The 21,746-nt window shown below is 37.8% G+C and overlaps 1 protein-coding gene across 2 annotated transcripts in view; it reads left to right on the top strand.

Moving 5' to 3' along the window:
- UGGT2 (UDP-glucose glycoprotein glucosyltransferase 2) overlaps window positions 1-21,746 on the top strand; it is a 94,654-nt gene that overhangs the window by 51,561 nt on the left and 21,347 nt on the right. For both annotated transcript variants that reach the window (XM_061996084.1, XM_061996089.1), the window contains exons 22-29: window positions 1,673-1,804; window positions 5,308-5,435; window positions 7,089-7,184; window positions 8,648-8,750; window positions 14,658-14,737; window positions 16,402-16,591; window positions 17,441-17,599; window positions 19,383-19,468. In XM_061996084.1, the coding sequence (XP_061852068.1) occupies window positions 1,673-1,804; window positions 5,308-5,435; window positions 7,089-7,184; window positions 8,648-8,750; window positions 14,658-14,737; window positions 16,402-16,591; window positions 17,441-17,599; window positions 19,383-19,468 (974 nt within the window). The remainder of the gene's footprint in view (window positions 1-1,672; window positions 1,805-5,307; window positions 5,436-7,088; window positions 7,185-8,647; window positions 8,751-14,657; window positions 14,738-16,401; window positions 16,592-17,440; window positions 17,600-19,382; window positions 19,469-21,746) is intronic.

Here is a 21,746-nt window from a genome sequence, read left to right as displayed (position 1 = left end):
CATGGGCAGCTCTGGCATAGGGTCCTCCCTGGGCTGCAAGTGGATCTCTGCTCCCCGTTGGCCTTCAGGGCTGCAAGGGCAGGGCCTGCCTCACCATGGGCTGCACCACAGGCTGCAGGTGAACCTCTGCTCCGGTGCCTGAAGCACCTTCTCCCCTCCTTCTCCACTGACCTTAGTGTCTGCACAGTTGTTGCTGTCACATTCTCACTCCTCTCTTCTCCTGCAGTTTGCTTCTGCTCAGTAACTGGTTGTTTTCCCCCCCTCAAATATGTTAGTTACAGAGGTGTTACCACTGTTGCTAATTGGTTTAGCCTTGGTCAGCAGTGGGTTTATAATGGAGCCAACTGGCATTGGCTCAATCAGATATGGGGGAAGCTTTTAGCAGCTTCTCACAGAGGCCAGTCATATGGTCCCCCACTACCAAAACTTTGCCCTGCAAACCCAATACAAAGTAACAGTGTTGGGCCAAATGCTCTGGCCTTCATAACCCTGATAGAGTTTCTGCTCAAGCAGATTTTTTACAGCTTTTATGTGAAAGATTAGAGAATTTAAAGGACAAAAACATAGGACTACTGAAAAATATCAAGTATAGATACTGGATTATTAAGACCTAAACAGTTTAATTTTTGTTGACATTTTTAAAATAGCTTTCTCTTAGTTCAAATTACAGTATTAGTTTTTGTCAAGAATTAAGACTTTAGAAGTAACTGCTGTTACCTTGCTGTTGTGGCTGTGGGCGATAATAGGCACAGACTGAAGTTGTTGAGGTTAGCAACCATAGTATAGTTTTGGCCAACATTTTCTGGTGCTTTAAAATACAAATGTTGACAATTCAAAAGTTCACATGTAGAATGGAGTTGTCAAATAACAGCTTATTTCAGAAGGAGCTTTCAATTCTAGTGGTTTTGAATAGGAGGATTTGGAAGACTACGAAAACTCTCTGGCACTATATTGGAAAATTAATTAGCTGGTTTGTGTCATGTTCTTATTGTCTAATAAATTTTGAAAGACACAAAGGTAGCTAATTAAGCCATGTATGCATGTTGCTAATTTTGTTACATTAATTGTATCCGAATTAATCTATTTACTCAGTCTGAAAATTTCTAATGAGGAAATACGTATCAGTAGAGTTTAATGCAGCAGGATAATTTTGACAGGTAAAGCACAGTGCCCTTGTGAGCAGGGCAAAGTTCCAGCATTTTTTTCCCACTTTGAACATTGATTTGTTTTGAGTCACACTGGATAATGTTGGCTTCTCCAAAGCACATTTAAGCTGTATCCAATGACCACATTGTAATGACTGTTAAATTTTTAGAGTATTATTGGTATTCTTACACCTTTTTCTCCTAAAAGGGAGAATACAGTTCAGTTATTAACAGAAAATGTTTTTCATGTAGTTGTGTGCTGAATGGTAGAAAAAATGCTGAACCTCAGGCTCAGCTTTCCGTCTCACAGTTATTCACGATTGCCCAAGGGTAAGACTGCACTCTAGCTAGCTGGGAGATCATGGCTCCACACCAACAGTTGTATGTTTACAGTGAAGCTGAGATGGTTGTTATAGTTTGATTTATGGTTGTCATATAACTTGAAGAAAATCTTTGATTACTTCAGCTGTTACGAAAATTATTTTTGCTGAGTCATTCCACCATCTCTGTCTTTCCCTTTGCTTCAGGGAATGGATGATGATACTTTTGAGAAGAAGTACAACACATTAGGAGTGGATTTAATTAAAACCCACCAGATGTTCTGCCAGGAGGTTCTTAAGCTGCTTCCTGGGCAAATGGCTGTTGTGAGCAATGGCAGGGTAAGAAAGAAATTAAGTCCTATCTTAATCTTTCTGTAATCTTTTTTTTACTTCTTGGAACTTAAATTTCAAGCTAAACAAAGTGCTTTATACTGATTTTTTTGTATTTATATTTTCTGTGTTGTTAGAGAGTGATGTGAATGTTTACCTTGTTTTTTCTTTTGTTTTACTCCTAATTTGTTTATTAGCTTCGTTCCATTTAAGCTACTATGGATGTATGTCATTGCTACAGCTATTTAAGAGTTACTCTGACAAAATTCTCTAAATAGGTTAATATTTTATAGAATCATAGAATGGTAGGGGTTGGAATGGACCTTTAGAGAACATCTAGTCCAACCTCCCTGCAGAAGCAGGTTCACCTACATCAGGTCACATATCCAGGTGGGTCTTGAAGACCTCCAAGGAGGGAGACTCCACAACCCCTCTGGGCAGCCTGTGCTCCCTCACCGGAACAGTGAAATAGTCTTTTCTTATGTTTAAGTGGAACTTGTTGTGTTCCAGCTTCATCCCATTACCCCTTGTCCTGCTGCTAGATATAACAGAAAAAATGGATGTCCCAACCTCCTGCCACCCACTCTTTAGATATTTATAAATATTAATAAGATCCCCCCTCAGTCTCCTCTTCTCCAGACTAAACAGCCCCAGTTCTCGCAGCCTTTCCTCATATGAAAGATGTTCCAGTCCCCTGATCATCTTGGTGGCCCTACGCTGGACTCTCTCCAGCACTTCCCTGTCCCCCTTGAGCTGAGGAGCCCAGAACTGGACACAGGACTCCGGATGAGGCCTCACCAGGGCAGAGGAGAGAGGGAGAAGAACCTCCCTCGACCTGCTGGCCACACTCTTCTTGATGCATCCCAGGATGCCATTGGCCTTCTTGCCCACGAGGGCACATTGCTGGCTCATGGTTAGTTTATTATCAACCAGGACTCCCAGGTCTCTCTCTGCAGAGCTGCTCTCCAGCAGGTCAATCCCCAGCCTGTACTGGTGCATGGGGTTGTTTCTCCTGAGTTACAGGACTCTTCACTTGTCCTTGTTGAACCTCATGAGGTTCCTCTCTGCCCAACTCTCAAGCCAGTTGAGATCTTGCTGAATGGCAGCACAGCCTTCTGGGGAATCAGCCAGTCCTCCCAGTTTGGTGCCATCAGCCAACTTGCTGAGGGTATACTCTGTCCCCTTATCCAGGTCGTTGATGAAGATGTTGAACAAGACTGGCCCCAGAACCGATCCCTGTGGAACTCCACTGGCCACAGGCCTCCAACTCGATTCTGTGCCATTGATCACCACCCTCTGGGCTCTGTCATTCAGCCAACTCTCTCTCTTTATTATATATTATATATATAATAAAAAGTGAACTACTTTGACTAGGGTAGTATTTCAAGCTCTAAAACTCCAAATTGTTTATAAATATTAAATTGTTCTATAGTCTTAATTCTTAATGTCTGAAGAAAAGTATAGCAGCTTTCTGGTTTCAGTTTCTTCTATTAGATTGTGAAACCAATAGCCTTAATTACAGTGTGACTGTAGATGAACTGTGACAAAAAATTACAATATTGGATTGAATATTTAGTACTTGTTAATAACAGTCAATACATTACATTACAATATGCAAACTACTTTTTGAGTTAACTCTGCTGTTTTCTATTTGTTGCTCTACCATTGGAAAAGAATAGACACTATGTTGGCCTCTTTTTACTGGAAACTTGCTTTAAATTGTGTTGTTAGTTAGTCTTGTGCATTCTAAATAGCTACTGAGATACAAATGAAATACCACTAATGAACCCACAGCAAGCATTTTTTTGTATGAAGCACGAAAGAACTGTGTTCACTTTTTTGTTTCAATGCCCTTCCCACAATTAAAAACTCACTGTTAATTTGTAAACGATTATTAATGTTCTCTATGCCTAAAAAAAGCTCAAATAATGTCATGTTTTGAGGAAATAAGTTTATAAACTTACTGTACTTTGATAAATTACACAGCGTCAGGAGGTCGGGACATCCCTTTTTTCTATAGTAGCTAGCAACAGGACAAGGGGTAATGGGATGAAGCTGGAACACAAAAAGTTCCACTTAAACCTAAGAAAAACTATTTCACTGTTCAGGTGAGGGAGCCCTGGCACAGGCTGCCCAGAGGGGTTGTGGAGTCTCCTTCCTTGGAGGTCTTCAAGACCTGCCTGGACATATTCCTATGCGACCTGATCTAGGTGAACCTGTTTCTGCAAGGGGGTTGGACTAGATGATCTCTAAAGGTCCCTTCCAATCCCTACCATTCTATGATTCTAAATTGGATAGTATGTATTGCATTTTAAAAATACACAGGCTATCCTTCATTTCTGTCCTTGCTATTTCAGCATTTAAGTTTTGTTTTTACAAGCAAATGTTTTTTTCTAGTTCTGACTTCTACAGAAGTAGCATGGTGTTTTATAATCACACTCTAGTGTTCTCCATCTCACGCATCATTATTATTAACAAAAATTCAAAAGTGAAGTTTTTGTAGGTAACCTGTCATGCCTTAGTGTACTGGCTGATTAACAAGAAGGTTCTGTTGCCATTCAGTAAGATCTGGACAGACTTGAGAGTTGGGCATAGACAAACCTCATGAGGGTTGAGAAGGACAAGTGCAGAGTCCTGCATCTGGGAATGAACAATCCCATGCACCAGTACAGGCTGGGGATTGACCTGCTGCAGAGCAGCTCTGCAGAGAGAGACCTGGGAGTGCTGGTTGATAATAAGCTAACCATGAGCCAGCAATGTGCCCTCGTGGCCAAGAAGGCCAATGGCATTCTGGGATATATTAAGAAGAGTGTGTCCAGCAGGTCAAGGGAGGTTCTCCTCCTCCCGTGGTGAGGTCTCATCTGAATTACTGTGTCCAGTTCTTTTGGAGAGATTCCAACAGAAGGGTACCAAGATGATCAAGGGAGTGGAACATCTTTCTGATGAGGAAAGGCTGCGAGCCCTGGGGCTGTTCAGCTTGGAGAAGAGAAGACTGAGAGTGGGAATCTCATCATCACTTATAAATAGTTAAATAATGGGTGTCAAAAGAATGGATTGAGTCTTTTTTCTGTAGTGCCCAGTGACAGGACAAGGGGTAACAGGGAACAAGCTGCAACACGGGAAGTTCCACTTAAACACGAGGAGAAACTTCTTTGCCGTGAGAGTGAGGGAGCCGTGGCACAGGCTGCCCAGGGAGGGTGTGGAGTCTCCTCTGGAGGTTTCCTGTGTGACCTGATTGAAGTGAACCTGCTTTAGCAGGACGTTGGAGTAAATGATTTCTAGAGGTCCCTTCTAACTCCTACCATTCTGTGACTCTGTGAACTGTGAAAACCTAATCCTTCATAGTTGCTATACATTTTAGTACCATATAGTTAATAATTTGGACGTATGTAAGGCTGGAGGTTGCATATTGATTGTCATGCCTTTATTTAAAATATTTGTATGTTTTTGGTTCCAGAAAAAAGATTATTAGGACATTCTACGCTTAGTAACATTTTTTCCCTCTATTTAAGGTACTGGGCCCCTTAGATGAAAATCAATTCTATGCAGAAGACTTTAACTTGTTGGAAAAAATAACATACAGTACCTCTGCAGAGAAGATTAAAACTATTGTCAAAGAGATGGGAAACAGTAGTAAAAGGTAAAATTCTTCTGTATTTTGAAGCATTATGGTATATCGCCTTATCTATTGCCTGTGACAAATTAATAATCCTCTTTGTGGGAAATATGAAAAAAGGTTCAAATATATGTCTTATATACCCACACAAATATATATACTTTTCCCAAGTGACAAGTGATAGTAAAAGAGGAAATGGCCTCAAGTTGCACCAGGGGAGGTTTAGATTAGGTATTAGGAAAAGCTTTTTACTTAAAAGACTGTTAAACACTGGCACAGGCTGCCCAGGTAGGTGGTAGAGTCACCTTACCTGGACATACGTAAAAGCTGTGTAGATAAGGGCCATGGTTTAGTGGCGGGCTTGGCAGTGTGAGGTTTGTGGTTGAATTTTATGAGCTTAAAGGTCTTTTCCAACTGAAATGATCCTTTGATTATATGAATCTATATAGCCCAAGTACACTTTGTACTATGAACTCATGTGTGTATTCTCCACTGTTAAAATGCTTGTTGTTTGGATGCTATACGTTTGCTATCGTCTTACTTAGCATGTGAGTACTTCTCTTAAACAAGTTTAGCTGTCCCTCGTTTTCTTTTTCACATTTCCCTAACAGACTTAGTATACTTACCTGCTCAAGCTCCTGCCCTGTTTCCTAGAAAAAGTGGCACAACTGACAAATCACTTTTATGCTTGCCTAATTACACTATATTTAACTTAGCTTTCTATTGTGTATGTTGGGTTTCAACTGTGTGTGTCATTAATGGTGCTGCTGACAGCCTGTTTGGTACAGAAAAAAAGGGACCCTGTGTTAGTCAAGAGATGTTCACCCTGTTATCGTTGATCATGTGTGATGAGGCTGAGGTATAAGAGATCACTGCCTGTCCAAAGAATTTTATCCTCTCCAGTTTGCCTCTCATAACATGTGCAGCTCTGCTGAATTACTCCAAATAACTTCGCTTGCACTGTACTTCCAACCAAGAGATGAGTACAGCTAACTGTAAAAATTCCACCTCACTTTGTTTACTCAGAGTAGTTGTAATGATTAATAGTCTTGATAAAATCCAGTGCATCTTAGAACTGCAGTAATATCTGAGTATCTGATGTTTGAAGTAAGAAAGTAGGATTTGGGAATCATTAGAAAAGGAGCCTGTAGAGGCGTAGGCAGATTAGGGCACCCCTCTAGGCAACCCCTCTGACACCCTTCTAGTAAACATCCATGCATCTGTTAATTGAAAAACTATAAAGATGAGACGTACTCAGCTTTTAATCTAAGGATATAGTTTGTGTACAAAAGAATAGAGTTAAATTATATTATTTTTACAATAGCTGTTGACTTTCTGTGCCTTCAGTATCATTTCTATTACCTGGAAAGACTGACATAACTGAAAGAATGACTACCAGAAGAACAAAATCAAGAAGATGTAGGAGATAAGTAGTGAGAAGCAAAACATATTTAATCAAATATTAAGACTTAGTTGCGCTGACAGGCTCTAAGACAGTAGCAGTTCTTGGATGTTGTCATGCTGAAAGTTGCAAATCTCAAGGTGGCAATCATTTTAGAGTTCAGGTTTGAGGTGTGACCTTTTTCAAGATCCTTTATGCAGACAGACATACATTAAAATGTGACTCTTACTCCTTTTCCAATGAAAAACAAATTTTATGTGCCTTATTTAATATAGTGGCAGTGATTTGATAATGAAAATAGATGCCCTACTGTCATCTTTGCCTAAAACGGAGATGAGACAAGATGCTGAATTACTCAAAGAGCAGCACAGGTGAGTTCTGCCATGATAATGCACTTACAGTACTTTCATATTAACTATAGGCTGTATTGATGACTATATAAGATATTTGGAAACTTAGTAAGCATTCTAGTTTTAAAAGGAGATGTTGATTCTATGGTTGTATGAACAACCTGTTCATCTGCCCTAGTATGATGCATCTTTTCCTCTTTCTTAATAAATTAATTAGTAATACCAACTAGCCTTATCCTTTGCTGAAAAAAAGAGTGATTACGATTGATGTGAACAGAAGTGGGGAATCTAGTAAGTCCATTAGAAGTAGTTTCACAGAGCAGAGCCAAAAGAAGCCCCCTCTAATTTTCATTAATGTGTAAAACTCTAGCACAACTTTTCCTGTGCTTCTTGAGTGGAGGAGACTGAGGAGGGATCTTATTAATATTTACAAGTATATAAATGGTGGATGTCAGGAGGTTGGGACATCCCTTTTTTCTATTGTATCTAGCAACAGGACAAGGGGTAATGGGATGAAGCTGGAACACAAAAAGTTCCATTTAAACATAAGAAAAAACTGTTTCACTATGAGGGTGATGGAGCAGTGGAACAGGCTGCCCAGGGAGGGTGTGGAGTCTCCATCCTTGGAGATCTTCAAGACCCTCCTGAACGTGTTCCTGTGTGACCTGATCTAGGTGAATTTGCTTCTGCAGGGGGATTGGACTAGATGATCTCTAAAGGTCCCTTTCAACCCCTACCATTCTGTGATTCTATGAAATCAGTGTTTTAAGTGGCTAACAGCCTCACTCAGGTTACGCTAATAATAGTCAGTACTATGCTACTACAATATTGGAGGGAGTTTGACTCACTAACAGTACTCACATTTCTAGGGTTGGGGGTTTTTTTGTAGAAAACAAATTCAGGTAGTCCATTTTGTGTACTTACAGCACTTTTTTTTTTCTTTTTTAATTGAGGTTTACTAACATTTCTTTCCTGTTGTTCCAGACCACTTGAACTAAGGATCTGCTTGACTTGGTCAAATCAAGTTCATCAAACTAGATAATTTTCTAGAACACATAAAGCTAATCCATCCTATCAAGTTTAACACATCTCACTTGCCATTTTATTCTCACTTTTTTTAAAATTGTGTCACCATCAGCACTTGTCCAATATGATGACACAAGATAGTGCTGAAGAACACTGTAGACCAGTGACAAAAAGGCCATTGTAAAAATTTTGCTCTGTGTTTTCCTTCAATTTTATTGTTTTTTCTATGAGGCATGTATTAAGACCCAGTAGGGAACTATGTAGATTAATGCTAAATTTTTTGTTGCTGCTCACAGTTAGCTTTCCTAATTGCACAGGGAGTAATAATGATTACTGCTTGAAATGAGGAAAATCTAATGCCTTTGATATTCTCAAGTTGGGCTTAAAAATGTTTGCTATTTCCACAAATTTGATCTAGTGTTTTCATGTCACTTATTTATTAACATTATGTTTAACAGTGTAGTAAAAGTCGATCCCCAGCAGAATGAACCATTCTATGACGTTGTTGCAATTGTGGATCCATTGACAAGAGAAGCACAGAAGATGGCTCACTTACTGATTGTAAGATGGTGGTAATTTCTTTTAATTTGCATATTTGTAGTTTCATTTTTACTGAACTTTTTCTAATTCCCACGTACAGTGTAGTAAAGAGATAAACAAAATCTCTGTATTTTTTAAAAATATATCTTTGGTTATTTTAATTCTTATTGAAGAGATGAGGATGGTCTAATTTATTGTTGTAAATATGTTATTTGCAATTGAAATTCAGATGCCACATCAACCAATCCTCTTAAAAGTCCATAAATGCTCTGTATAGTCAATAGAAGGAAAGAAGGAGATTGTCTGCATACTATAGAGGGAAAGGATCTATCCTCTTTAAGGGAGGTTCTGCTCCCCCTCTACTCTGCCCTGGTGAGGCCTCATTTGGAGTCCTGTGTCCAGTTCTGGGCTCCTCAGCTCAAAAGGGACACAGAACTTCTGGAGAGAGTCCAGCGCAGGGCCACCAAGATGATCAGGAGACTGGAACATCTTTCATATGAGGAAAGGCTGCAGGAACTGGAGCTGTTTAGTCTGGAGGAGATTGAGGGAAGAGCTTATTAACATTTATAAATACCTAAAGGGTGGATGTCAGGAGGTTGGGACATCCCTTTTTTCCGTAGTAGCTAGCAGCAGGACAAGGGGTAATGGGATGAAGCTGGAACACAAAAAGTTCCACTTAAATATAAGAAAAAACTATTTCACTGTTCAGGTGAGGGAGCCCTGGCACAGGCTGCCCAGAGGGGTTGTGGAGTCTCCTTCCTTGGAGGTCTTCCAAAACCTACCTGGACACATTCCTATGCAACCTGATCTAGGTGAACCTGCTTCTGCAAGGGGGTTGGACTAGATGATCTCTAAAGGTCCATTCCAACCCCTACCATTTTATGATTCTATGCTTCTTTCCATTAAACCAGATCACCTTAGTTTTCCAAGGTACTTAAATGAGGTAGTCTGTCTGACCCATAATATCATCATAAGACAATTGGACTGTAAACCTGTCAGATCTTGGACGGGCATGTCTCAGTTGATTCATGCTACCAAGTATATCTAGAAATCTTCCATTGTGTGTAGCTGTTTATCATCTAAAAAGAAACAAACTTCTTTTTTTTCACTAGCTGCAGAATATCAGTCTACCTCACATGCCTTTATAGTTTCACATAAATATGTAAATTTTGTCTTCTTTTTATGGTCTGTTACAATTCTGAAGTCTGTAACTTGATTTTTGCTGCCTCACAGTTGATCTTTTTCTCTGCACTCATGCAAGTTTTATAAATTCTTACATTGCTTTTTTCCCTCCCATTTTCATACCTTTTTATGTCTTTTTCTATTAAATGTTAAAGCATCCACTCACTCTTAATATCTAACAGTGATTGGTATTTCAAGGCTCTGAAGTACTAGCTTTTCTGTAGAACCAAGTCTTTCATTTCACTGTTCTCAGTTAAAATGAAACTTGATATTACCAGATGAAAATATTTTCATTTTGGAACTGAGTGTAAACTCTCCATTCAGACAGAAGTTCATCTTATGGTAGGTTGCACCAAGGACCTTGTGTCTCAGATGAGAAGCCTCCAGGCTCCCTAGTGAGCAATTTCTTCCCAAATGCAGACCTAGGCAAAGGACTCCTGTGGTTTACCAAGCTGTTCAATCATCACAGATATTACTTGATTCATAGTCTAATTCAAGAATCCAGCCCTTAGGAGAGAATAATGAACTGTTGTTGACACTGAACAAGTCATAAATATTTTAATGTAGATTAAGATAACTTGAAAATTAAGAAAGAAAATGAATATATCTAGTTATCTGGAAAGCCACCACCTCTTGATGTAGAGACAAAATATGCCTACATATATAGCAAACCCCAAACTCAGAGTTCCTAAATGGATGCTTTTCTGATTATGTTGCTGCACTTCAAGCATTGGGATATATTTATTATTTAAATGATCGGTTTTTTGGCACTGGGGTATATTTCCATTCAAACTAACTTTTTTTTAATAACATAATTGAATTAGTTCCTAATATATCGAGAAAGAAGCTACTCACAGTACAAAGTCTGCAAAGCACGTGATTCTTGCCCCAGTCTGTGTTGGTCTACGTTCACATTATGATAGCGGTGTGCTCTTACATTACTTTGTGTCACTTAATAGTCACTTGAAAGAAATAGTGTGGTAATTTTTTTAAACCTATAAACAAAAGTTTCCTCATATTAAATGGAATTGAAATTGAGAAGCTTAAACAGTGAAACTTCACTGCTTAGTCTGAGAAAATGTCAGTTTAATGACAGAGGCAAAGTGTGAGTTGGAGCATGAATGAGAGAAAAGACAAGGCTTTATTCTGTTGTTAAAATGGATTGTATCATACCATTTTATGATTCTATGAACTGCTCTTATATCATCTCCAGAGGGAGGCAGGTAAGGACTCTCCATATAACCCTAGTTTTCCCTTTTTCAGAAACTTTCATTGTAGGCTTTAGCATTGACTATTTCCAGTCAAAGCAACATTTGCTATGTAAAATAGATCTTTAAATAGCACCCATAACTTGACTGGAGTTGGACCATATCAGTTCTCAAAAGAACACATTGAACAGCCAATCCTAAAGTTATGAAGGTAGTCTCTAAGGTGATGTAAAAAAGTAGAAATTCTTCCTTCTAAAAATAAGGACAAAATTGAAGAGGTGTTCCATGGGGTTTTTTTCTCATGGTTCTCCAAAGCCAGCTGAAAAAATATTATACATGGTGCCCACTGAACAAGCTACATGCCCCCCAGTTCTTACTCCAGCAGTATGAAATGCTTAGGATCAGCTGCTTTTTTTTTCTTATTCCAGTTAACTGTCAAAGAACTCAAAAATGTGGGGAGAGAATTATGTCTTTTCTTTTTTCCTGTTGATTATCTCTCTTCTTTGTTCATTCTGTCTTCAGGGGTAAATTGTGATTCCATCCCTAAAATGATAGGAATATCTGAAGGAGCCCCTTTTGATAATGTAGTCTGATTTCCTATATAACTATATATAGGACTTTTTTTTTTAATCAATTAGCATTTGAAGTAGAAATCAGTTTTCAAATAATCCTAATTTAAATATTATTAAGCAGTTGAGTGCTGATCACAGCTCTTACTGAGCTTTTCCAGTGGCTAATTAACCTGACAAACTGAGACTTGGAGAGGAAGATTTTTATTTAGCTCTGTACTGTAAGCATTTACCTTCCCATCATTTTGCCACTTCTTTTGAAGATTATAAGAGTTTGTTTTCAGTGTAGCTGCTTCGTATCATGGTGATGTTCACAAACAATTGCAAGTGATTGGCTGAATAACCATGGTTTAGAGAGTTAACGCTTTTCAGATGAGTTCTGGTAACTTACAGTAAGTGCTTTGCAATGTGACTGCACATGCAAAATAAAACTTGCTCTTAAATAATTTTCAAGCCTAGTAGACTGAAATAATTCAGCCAATTTTTTTCACAGTACAAAATACACCCTGAACTGAACTTTAATGCTCTTCTTTAAAAACTATTTCACTGTGAGGGTGAGGGAACCCTGGCACAGGCTGCCCAGAGGGGTTGTGGAGTCTCCTTCCTTGGAGGTCTTCAAGACCCGTCTGGACATGTTCCTGTGCAACCTGATCTAGGTGACCCTGCTTCTGCAGGGGGGTTGGACTAGATGATCTCTAAAGGTCCCTTCCAACCCTACCATTCTGTGATTCTTTGGATTTTCTAATTTAAAGAGACAGAAATTTTCAAAGACCCTGCTATAAAAGAGGCTTTGCAGTCTTGTAACCATTTTCCTGCTTTGAATTGAATGGCTTTTGGTGTCCTCCTAACTGCTGAATAACAGAGCCAAATTCAGTATTTCAGAAGTCATATTGTTGGAAAAGAGAGATAATGCATTCTTGTAATTTTTGTCATTTTCTATTTAAATTCCTTTGAAATGATAATTAAGTGTGGCATTATTCTTTTGCTGTGATACTATACTGAATTTCATCATCAACTAATGAATTGGGATGATACCTCAGTCTTTTTGAAGATCATTTCATTCTGCACACAACAACCTATTGATGCAGATCGTGCAACTACAAATGGGATGAGAGGTTTTGTCTTGATTGAAAATAAGGCCAAGTATGAGCATATATTGTTTTGGATGCAACATCTTTGTTTGATAAATTGTTTCTTTAATGTTGACAATTCTGGGTATGTGAGTGAGCTAAAACAGGGAAGATACAAGAACAACCAAAGAACCACAGATGAAATGAAAAGAGTAAATTTATTCTTGTTACCTCACAAACCAGGGGATCTCAAAAACAGCACCCAGGCAGAGGCACACAAGCAAGGACACCGACACCACAGAGTTTTATCCTTGCTAGCAAGAAGAGAAAGATTTCAAACCTGCTGCTTTCATCGATGTTTCTGAGGTTGTTTTTCAGGCATAGTTTTCCACTGTGCTTTGATCTTTCCCACAGCAGGGCAGGAATCTCAAGTCTGTCTGATAGGTGCCTCCATCATAGGCCTATATTATCTAAACAGAAGTGTTCTACTTATCTGACACAAAAGGCTAAACAATGATTAGCATATTACATGTGTTTTTTGACACTCCAGCAGCAAGTCACTGGAGCATCTTTACAATCCTCCTCACCAACCTTCCTGGTTTTTTTTCCTCCAGTAAGTTTTCATAATTTTTTGCTCTGAACGATAGATACTTGAGTCACTTTTGATTTTTGGTGGTCTTTAGCTCATGTCACATAATACTGCTTCTTATGCTTCCACTGCTATTGGGTTCTTGTTTCCGGCTTCTTCACTTGTTCTCGCCCTTAAAACCACCCCCTAGTCTTTATCTTTTGCTCAATAGTTTTTCAGGTGACACAAAAGATGAAAATGAGATAGTAGGAGGAGAGCAGGTCCCTAGGACTACATAAAGTTGTAGCACTATAGCAAAAAATGTGTAGCAGTAGATTGAACTAAGGAAAGAATACAAAAGTTACAATAAAAAACTGATTTAAGAGTGACTGTTGTCTTGCTTTGATGCAAATTTACTTGCTGTTAGAGTCATTTTAGATTTTAGCCTTAGTGATATCAATATTTTAACTTATCTTTAATGTCTTATTTGCTTATCTAACAATAATCATAAAGGTAGGCACAGCTGCTTTATGCTTTCAAATAAGCATTTTGAATCAGAAACCACAGAAATTAAGATTGCTTGTTAAAGATTTTTAGGAGTGCTTTAAAGAAATTAGTAACTGTACCTTCAAACAAAATAGATTTCTCACCAAAAAAAAGAGAAAAAAAATATTGTATTAATATGACAGTCCCTATATAACAGCATCCAGAAAATTAGTATTTTAGAAAAGAACAGGTGAAGAAACTGAGAAAGAAATAGAAACATTTTAACCTACTGGAATGTTTTTAAGTTGATTGAATAGTTTAACACATCATTAATCTATGGCTGACATTTAAAATTATGAAGTAATCAAGTATTGAAACAATTTTCTGAGCTTTCCTGTAGTCAACAATTTACTGTATACAACTATTTTAATAAGATTGAAAGTCATTGTTTTAAGTGGTTATTGAATAAAAGGTGTGTGTTGGAGGCTTTCAAGTGCCTTAAAATCTTCTAGAAAACACAATTTCAGAAACGTAATATAATTTACTGAAGCACTGGAAGATGGGAATAGCTGCTCTTTAAAAAACTTCATCACTGGGGGAAAAGATTAACATTTTGAGTATCAAGAATATCATGTGCTAAATTATGCAGTTATGGAAAAGGTCACATTTTTATTTGGAATATCTGACAACATCCTTTAATATATTTAGAACTTTAAAGTGTTTGAGATTTCTTCTGAAGCTTTAGAAATGACAGGATGTCACAAGGAGAACTTTGGCTTATTTTCAAAGTACAGTGATTACCAAGAACCATTCTTTTCAGAATTTGGGCTTTTTATTTCCTACAGGTACTCAAAGACATTATCAATGTGAAACTCAGGTTGTTTTTGAACTGCAGATCTAAGCTGTCAGAAGTGCCACTGAAGAGGTAAGCAGTTCATAACTTTTCTGAGAAGTGTATGATCTGACTCGGTTTGGAAAAACACCCATAACAATGTATATTCACTTACAAAATAATAGTGGATTGTGTTTCTGGACTCTTGTGTTGCATTATTTATTTTCTTTGAAGGTTACCAAAGCAGTTTGCACTTGTCTGGAGAAAAGTTCTAAGTCTAAGGTATCACACATGGCGTATACCACAAGCAAGTGATCCAGTCCATCGAATGCACCTCTCGTGAACAATCCTTAGAGAAATCAGTGGAGAGTTCTTCATGCTATGAAAACTTGCCAAGAGAGATTGTCTGCCTGACTTGGTCACTTCTTACAGCCCACTATCTGTGTAGTGAATTTTACAGTTTAAGTACACTTAAGAAAGAAATTCATCTGAGTAAAAGTACAGTCTGCATTTGAGTTCTTATTATGATCTGTTTAAAATATTGTAGCCTGAAAGTACCTGACTTAAAAGTTTCTTTTAACTGTAAAGACCAGGGTTCCCTGGTTCAGTTAGAGACGTTTACACTGAAGTGCATTCCCCAGAGTATTCCTTTCCCTCTGTGGGAAATGTTGAAGCACCGCCATCACTTTAGCAGGTATTTTACCTGTAATCTTATTAGGAAAGAGGCTGGTGGTAGAGCTTGCTCTTTAGTCAGCAGACTAGAGAATTAATCACTTGCCCACAAAACAGAAGTCCTTAGTTTCTATTTGATTTGAGAAGATTGAACTCTCAGCTCTTATACCACAACAGAGTGTCTTCATCATCAATCTTCTGAATATCTTGTGTGGTCATTATCATGATTGCTGTTAAAGCAAGGTACTTTGCAGGTGTTAGTGTCTGTGTCTTTTCCTGTGCTTAGGGGAGGTGAGAGGAAGAAGAGTTCTGGCATCTAATACAACCTGCAAACAGGTTGTATTATTCTTGCAGCAATGGTTTCATATGAAATGCATCTGTATACTTGCTCAAAACTGTGGGAAATTTTTATTCCTCATGATACAGACTTCCTTACCTTTCTACTTTTCATAGTAATTAAATGTCCTTTTTTCATACTAAGCACTCATTGCTTGCTGCTTGTGCTCTTCCATCGGTGCCCTTCTTTCTCTGTTCCGATTCTTATTTTGTCTAATGTAAGACAAGGAAGGAAGAAAATCATCCCTGTTTTGTTGTTACAGGGAACTTTAACCTGTGGAATAAATTATGTAAGAGATAGAGAGGAAAAGAGAAGCCTCCTTTCCTCTGCTCTGTCTTTGGGAACAACTTCTGACTCTAGCAGCAGCAAAGACTTCTTCCAGTAGAGACTAGTCCTTCTGCTTAGTTAAGTGATGCAGATTCTGCTAATTCAAGGCATTTCACAGTCAAGATGTTTAGATGCCCTTCTTGGGTATTCACCTTCCCAGCCATTCAGAATGTTAATAGGAGCTATGCACTTTCACAGAAAAAAAAAATTAAAAGCAAATACACTTGTCTTCATCTACCAGCCCATCAGAGATGCTGTAGATAACTGTCTGATGGTCTTCCAAAAGAGTAGGGAGCTACTGTGCCTCCAAACATCTTTCATTGGGTAAACATTCACTATATTTTAAAGTATTTCAGAAGATCTTCATGTTTGGAACATCATGCTTCAGTTGTTGTTTTTTTAAACATTTCCTTTTCAACAGCTTCTATCGTTTTGTTCTGGAACCAGAATTAACTTATGGGATCAACAAGCACCTACCTTCTGAACCTGTGGCAAAATTCTTCGAATTGCCAGAATCACTCCTTTTGACTCTAAACATGATCACTCCTGAAAGCTGGTTGGTTGAAGCTGTAAACAGTTCCTGTGACCTCGATAACATTCACTTACAGGATGTAAGTAATGGTTTGTAAACATCATAAATCTTGTGTTGGAACTTATGCCTCAAGAGGGTAATGGAAATATTCTGAGGGTTTTTTTGTACCTGTTTTCCAGAAGTATCTTCTGTGGTAATTATTTAGTCAATATTTTACCGTCTTTATTTTAATCACTTTTTTTCCCATTCTGCCTTAATTTTTTTTTAAGTAAGTCTTAAAATGATGGAACAGAAAAAAATCAGAATACAGAGTAAAAATAATGTTGAGCTTTAGGATGTTTATAGAAATACTGGGTTTTTTAGATCAAAGTAAAGCAAAGTGTTCTGTGTTGTAGCTTTCTGTTTCTCTATTTTCACATATATATATTTCTGATAGTAATAGAATCAACCTAGCTAAATCTTTATTTGAAGATATTTGAATAAATGGCTGTTTAATCATACAGATTAAAATATGTTTGGCCCTTTTTTATTCACAATTTTTTAAATTATATTTTTCATCTCTCAGCTCCAAAGTATGTAATTTGTTTCAGTCACTAAGCTTACGCAAAATATTGAGAGTGTTTGATTGACAGAAACTCCATTTTTGGAAGATGTATTGTGAAAATAAAGTTTGTGATTTACCTTACCAATGCTAAGGTGCCTCAGCTTGCTCAACAGTCAATGGAGAGAAGATTCCTCCAGACAGTGATTCATCTCCTTTATCCTGGAGAGCTGTTTTAAAAGTTCTTTCTGATAGGACCTTTTTCTTTTTTTATGACAGTTGAATTTAGTTGAGGTAAATCCCACACAGCATGCTTGTCATTCTAATATGTTGCTCTTCCCACATAGTTAAATGACATAATTTATTGATGAAATGTTCCTTTCACAGATAAAAGGGACAGTCATAGCAGAATATGAACTAGAATATATATTACTTGAAGGACATTGCTTTGACGTGACAGCTGGACAACCTCCTCGAGGGTTACAGTTCACTCTGGGCACCAAGAATAATCCTGTCGTGGTTGATACTATTGTGATGGCCAACTTGGTAAGTATTACGTTCAGAAATTGTCATTGCACTTGCACACTCTTCATGAGACTTCTTTGTGAGCTGCATCTTCAAATCTGTTTCTCTGTGTTGCAAGCTTAGTAATGCTAAAAGTAACAGGAGCATCCTGGAGTTACAACCATCTACAAGAGATGTGCATCTCTAATTTGCTGAGCTTTCCCCAACTCCTCTTCAGATCCAACAGAGATTTGGATGTAGCCTAGTTTTGGACTCTTACCTGAAGTCCATAAACTGGGAGGATTTTTGCCTTAAGTAGATAGTAGGAAGTAGTTATGTTCTCATGAAGATCCCTCTGACAAATGTGGAATCACCGGCAAAAAATATTAATCATATTCTGGTTAAAATAATAATTTTTGTTGCACAATGATCCAGGCAAAAGAGGGGTCTTATTTTAGATGTTTCAGTTAAGTGCTTAAAGATTCTGTGGGACAAATCCACATCTGAGAATTCCTCTGATCACCTAAAATAAATTGTATTTCGCTTGAGCAGAAGTAGTTCTGATTTCTGAAGTGAAAGGTTTATTTTCTGTTGGCTAAGGTAATTTTGTAGGGAAGGATTTTGATGAATTAAGATCTGTTACCTATCTGCTGTTCCCGGTAAATACGGTATGACAAGGAATAAGTGCTTAATAAACTGTGAATCTGTGGCTTTTTGCACAAGTACTGAATACAGTCTGAACAGTAGATGATGTTCAACATAGTGAAACTTTTTAATGATGCCTCACATTCCAAAACTTGATTAGTCTGGCTTTCACATAGTGATGGCCGTATGCAGTGTTCCTAAATTGGGAAGGAGCTGTATTGACTTGGAAAGTTCTTCCAGTCAAAAATGTTATGTTTCAAAGACACTTTTCAGCTTAGAATCATAGAATGGTGGGGTTGGAAGGGACTTTTAGAGATCATCTAGTCCAACCCCCCTGCAGAAGCAGGGTCACCTAGATCAGGTCGCATAGGAACATGTCCAGGTGGGTCCTGAAGACCTCCAAGGAAGGAGACTCCACAGCCCCTCTGGGCAGCCTGTGCCAGGGCTCCCTCACCTGAACAGTGAAATAGTTTTTTCTTATATTTAAGTGGAACTTTTTGTGTTCCAGCTTCATCCCATTACCCCTTGTCCTGTTGCTAGCTACTATAGAAAAAAGGGATGTCCCAACCATATTCTTTTAAAACTACTTTTAAACTACTTTTCAACAAATTAAATCAGGCATGAAGACGCTTGCACACTTACCTTGATACTATTTAACCCTGATGGTCCTAAGAGTACCCCACAGATGATATACCCAATCCTATTGTTGTGCACAGCCAGCCACATGGCAAAGACAACATTCCTATTATCACAATGTCCTAAACATGTAAGATTTACAAATACCTTAATATAAAGGAAACACACATGTGATGAAACTAAAGACTATTATCTTTCAAAATGTAAATAGCACTGTAAAATTACATGTAGAATACTGCCTGTTTAGGATCAGTTTAGTAATATATTTCTTTAGTGCTCACTTACTTGCTGTTCTAGATACAGATTTTTGCATGCAACTCAAATTCAGATAGAACCAGATGGAGCACTGAAAGACATTAGAATGGACGGGCAGGAAAGGTGATGGTTACATCACTCATATTACTTGCAGGGCTAGTATGAGAGTAGGTAATGGTTATTAACCTTGACTGCAGTACCAAATGTTGAATGAGTGGGTTTTTTACATGTACATAGCTGATTCTGAAATGCTGACAGAAAAAATGCCTGGTTTTCCCTTTTTTGGTAGGGGTATTTTCAGCTGAAAGCAAATCCAGGTGCTTGGACACTGAGATTGCGTAAAGGAAGATCTGAAGACATTTATCAGGTTTTTTCGTAAGTATTAATCAGTCTTTTGGAATTAATCTGAAGGTGCAATGTGCTTAGAAAAGATCTGGCAATACTGAAGGAAAACAACATGAAAGGCAAAATAACATGAAAAACTAGAAAAAGCAGAAAATGGTTATTTAAAGTTTAGAAGAGAGACTTTATTTCTAGGTAGTGTAACTTGTTTGATTGCTCCATGTGTTTTTGAAGGCATTTGGATACGTTACTGTGTAATAAACCTAAGCTGCTCAGCTAGACTCTCACCCTACAGCTACCAGACACTAGCCCTGTCAGTTCCACACATGGTTAGCATTATTGTGAAACTGCTTGCACTAAATTGTGTAGAAATGTCAGTCATTATTTTGTTGATCAATATTTGGCACTGCCAACTCACTTAACATGTAATTCCAAGAATATGTCCACTGGAGCATTGCTAAATCTCCAGCAGCATCTTGATCAGCTGGAAGAAGTGCCATGAATTTCCCCCTCATAATTTTTTTCAGCGCTGAGGGTGCCTTAGTGAATGCAGTATTATTGATGAGTGGCATCTGTGTTTTAACAGGAGCTTAACATTCCTTTCAGTTCCAGGCTTTTTTGCTCAGTTGATTTTGAAAGTTCCTTAGTCATCTAAGGATCACTGTGGTTACATCTTTACCTTAAGATGTAGAAGCACCCTTGAGTTCTGCACCCTGGCTGCATGTTGACTGCACACATTTCCTTCTCTTGGCAGAAACTCCCATACACGGAGAGAAGTCACACTGAACTCCAGTAACTGGCATTTAGTTGCCACTTGTATGGCTTTACAGATCTGTAGTGTCCGTGGTTGATTTTCAATGAGGAACAAATACTAGATATCATTCCAACTATCCCTTGGGAGAATCATCTTTTTCTCATCTTTTATGTACAAGCATAGATCTCTAGCATATGAGGGCTTCCTCTTGAAGCTTTGGATCTGATCCTTCTAGAGGAATAGCATTGTTCTATTTTATTTCAGCTTCAGTTCTTCCTTCTCGTTTCTTTCCTCTGCCTTGCTGCCCTGTAATTGTGTGGGCTGAAATAGGTCTATTACTTATAAAATATTTATTATTACTTGGAATTCAGGAACACATAGTTCCATATGATATTTAACCATTAGCTACTATTAAAAAGTGAAAAAAAACAACCCTATTAACATCTCTGCTGTTGCGAATATGTAGTTAATGCATCACTTTAAGGAAGAAATGTTAACAGGATATTAGGTTCATGCTATTTGTTTGCAGTTTTCAATTTATTTTTTTTCCAGAAAGCACTCTCAATCTGTTGAAAAAGCAGAAAAACATGATCTTTATCCTAAGTTCAGTTAATCTCCACCAATGGTAGCTCTATCATTTGTCTAATTTGCCATTCAATTCTTAAGATACATAAAGTGATTTATGAAAGATATCATGATTAAAAAGAAAGTAATGTAATGAGCTTTAGTTTAACTTTAAAATGAAACAAAGTGAAAGAAAAACACTCTACATTCTAGGCTGGTTCAAAGGAAACGTAAATCATCTGCTGTTTAAGTTTACTGTTTTTTTTTTCCCTCAGTAGTAATACAAATGAGCTTAATTGAGCTCATTTAAGTTATGTAAAATTAATACTTGTTGAAGAATCTAAACAATAGTGTTTATTTCATTTAATTATTACAAGCCATAGGCGTAGAGTAGAGTAGCTAAAGTATGTTTCAGAGGCTGTACCAGGATCTTTGATAGTACATTTACTAGTATCTGTGTTAATAGGATCAAGTTACTGTCAGAATTTAAGCAACTATATGACAGGATGGAAGAAACATTGCAGTATGTTTTCCATCCTTATGTAGTAGTCACGTTCCCTCCTGTTGAACTGTGATATAACCTGTTTTCTTTGAGGGATAGAACTGTGTATTTTAATAGGAATTTTAGTAGAAATATAGGATTTTGAAGTTCCAGCACGTTCTACGTCTCTGTGCCTATTTGCTTTTCTCATAGTAGCATCTAATACACGTGCAAGGAATCTGTGTTAACTTTATGCAAATACAGAGCTTTTGGAATTAGCTTCTTTTTTCCCCCGACGCCCGAACACTAACATAGATCATTATTTTAAAGCAGCCACCCTTGTAAATCAGTTTGTTATGAACAGATTACTATGAATGTAAGGAAGATGAGAATTGGCATGCTCGGCAGTCTAAGCACTGCTTGTTATCGGAACTCTGATACTATGATGTTGGTAGGAGAACAGGCAGGTATTGCAAAATAAGATTCTACAGAGTAGAATATCTGTAGATAGA

Source organism: Colius striatus, chromosome 1 (genome assembly GCF_028858725.1).
Source record: "Colius striatus isolate bColStr4 chromosome 1, bColStr4.1.hap1, whole genome shotgun sequence".
NCBI lineage: Eukaryota > Metazoa > Chordata > Aves > Coliiformes > Coliidae > Colius > Colius striatus.
The sequence above is the reverse complement of the archived record's forward strand: the minus strand, read 5'-3'. Positions and strand labels throughout refer to the sequence as shown.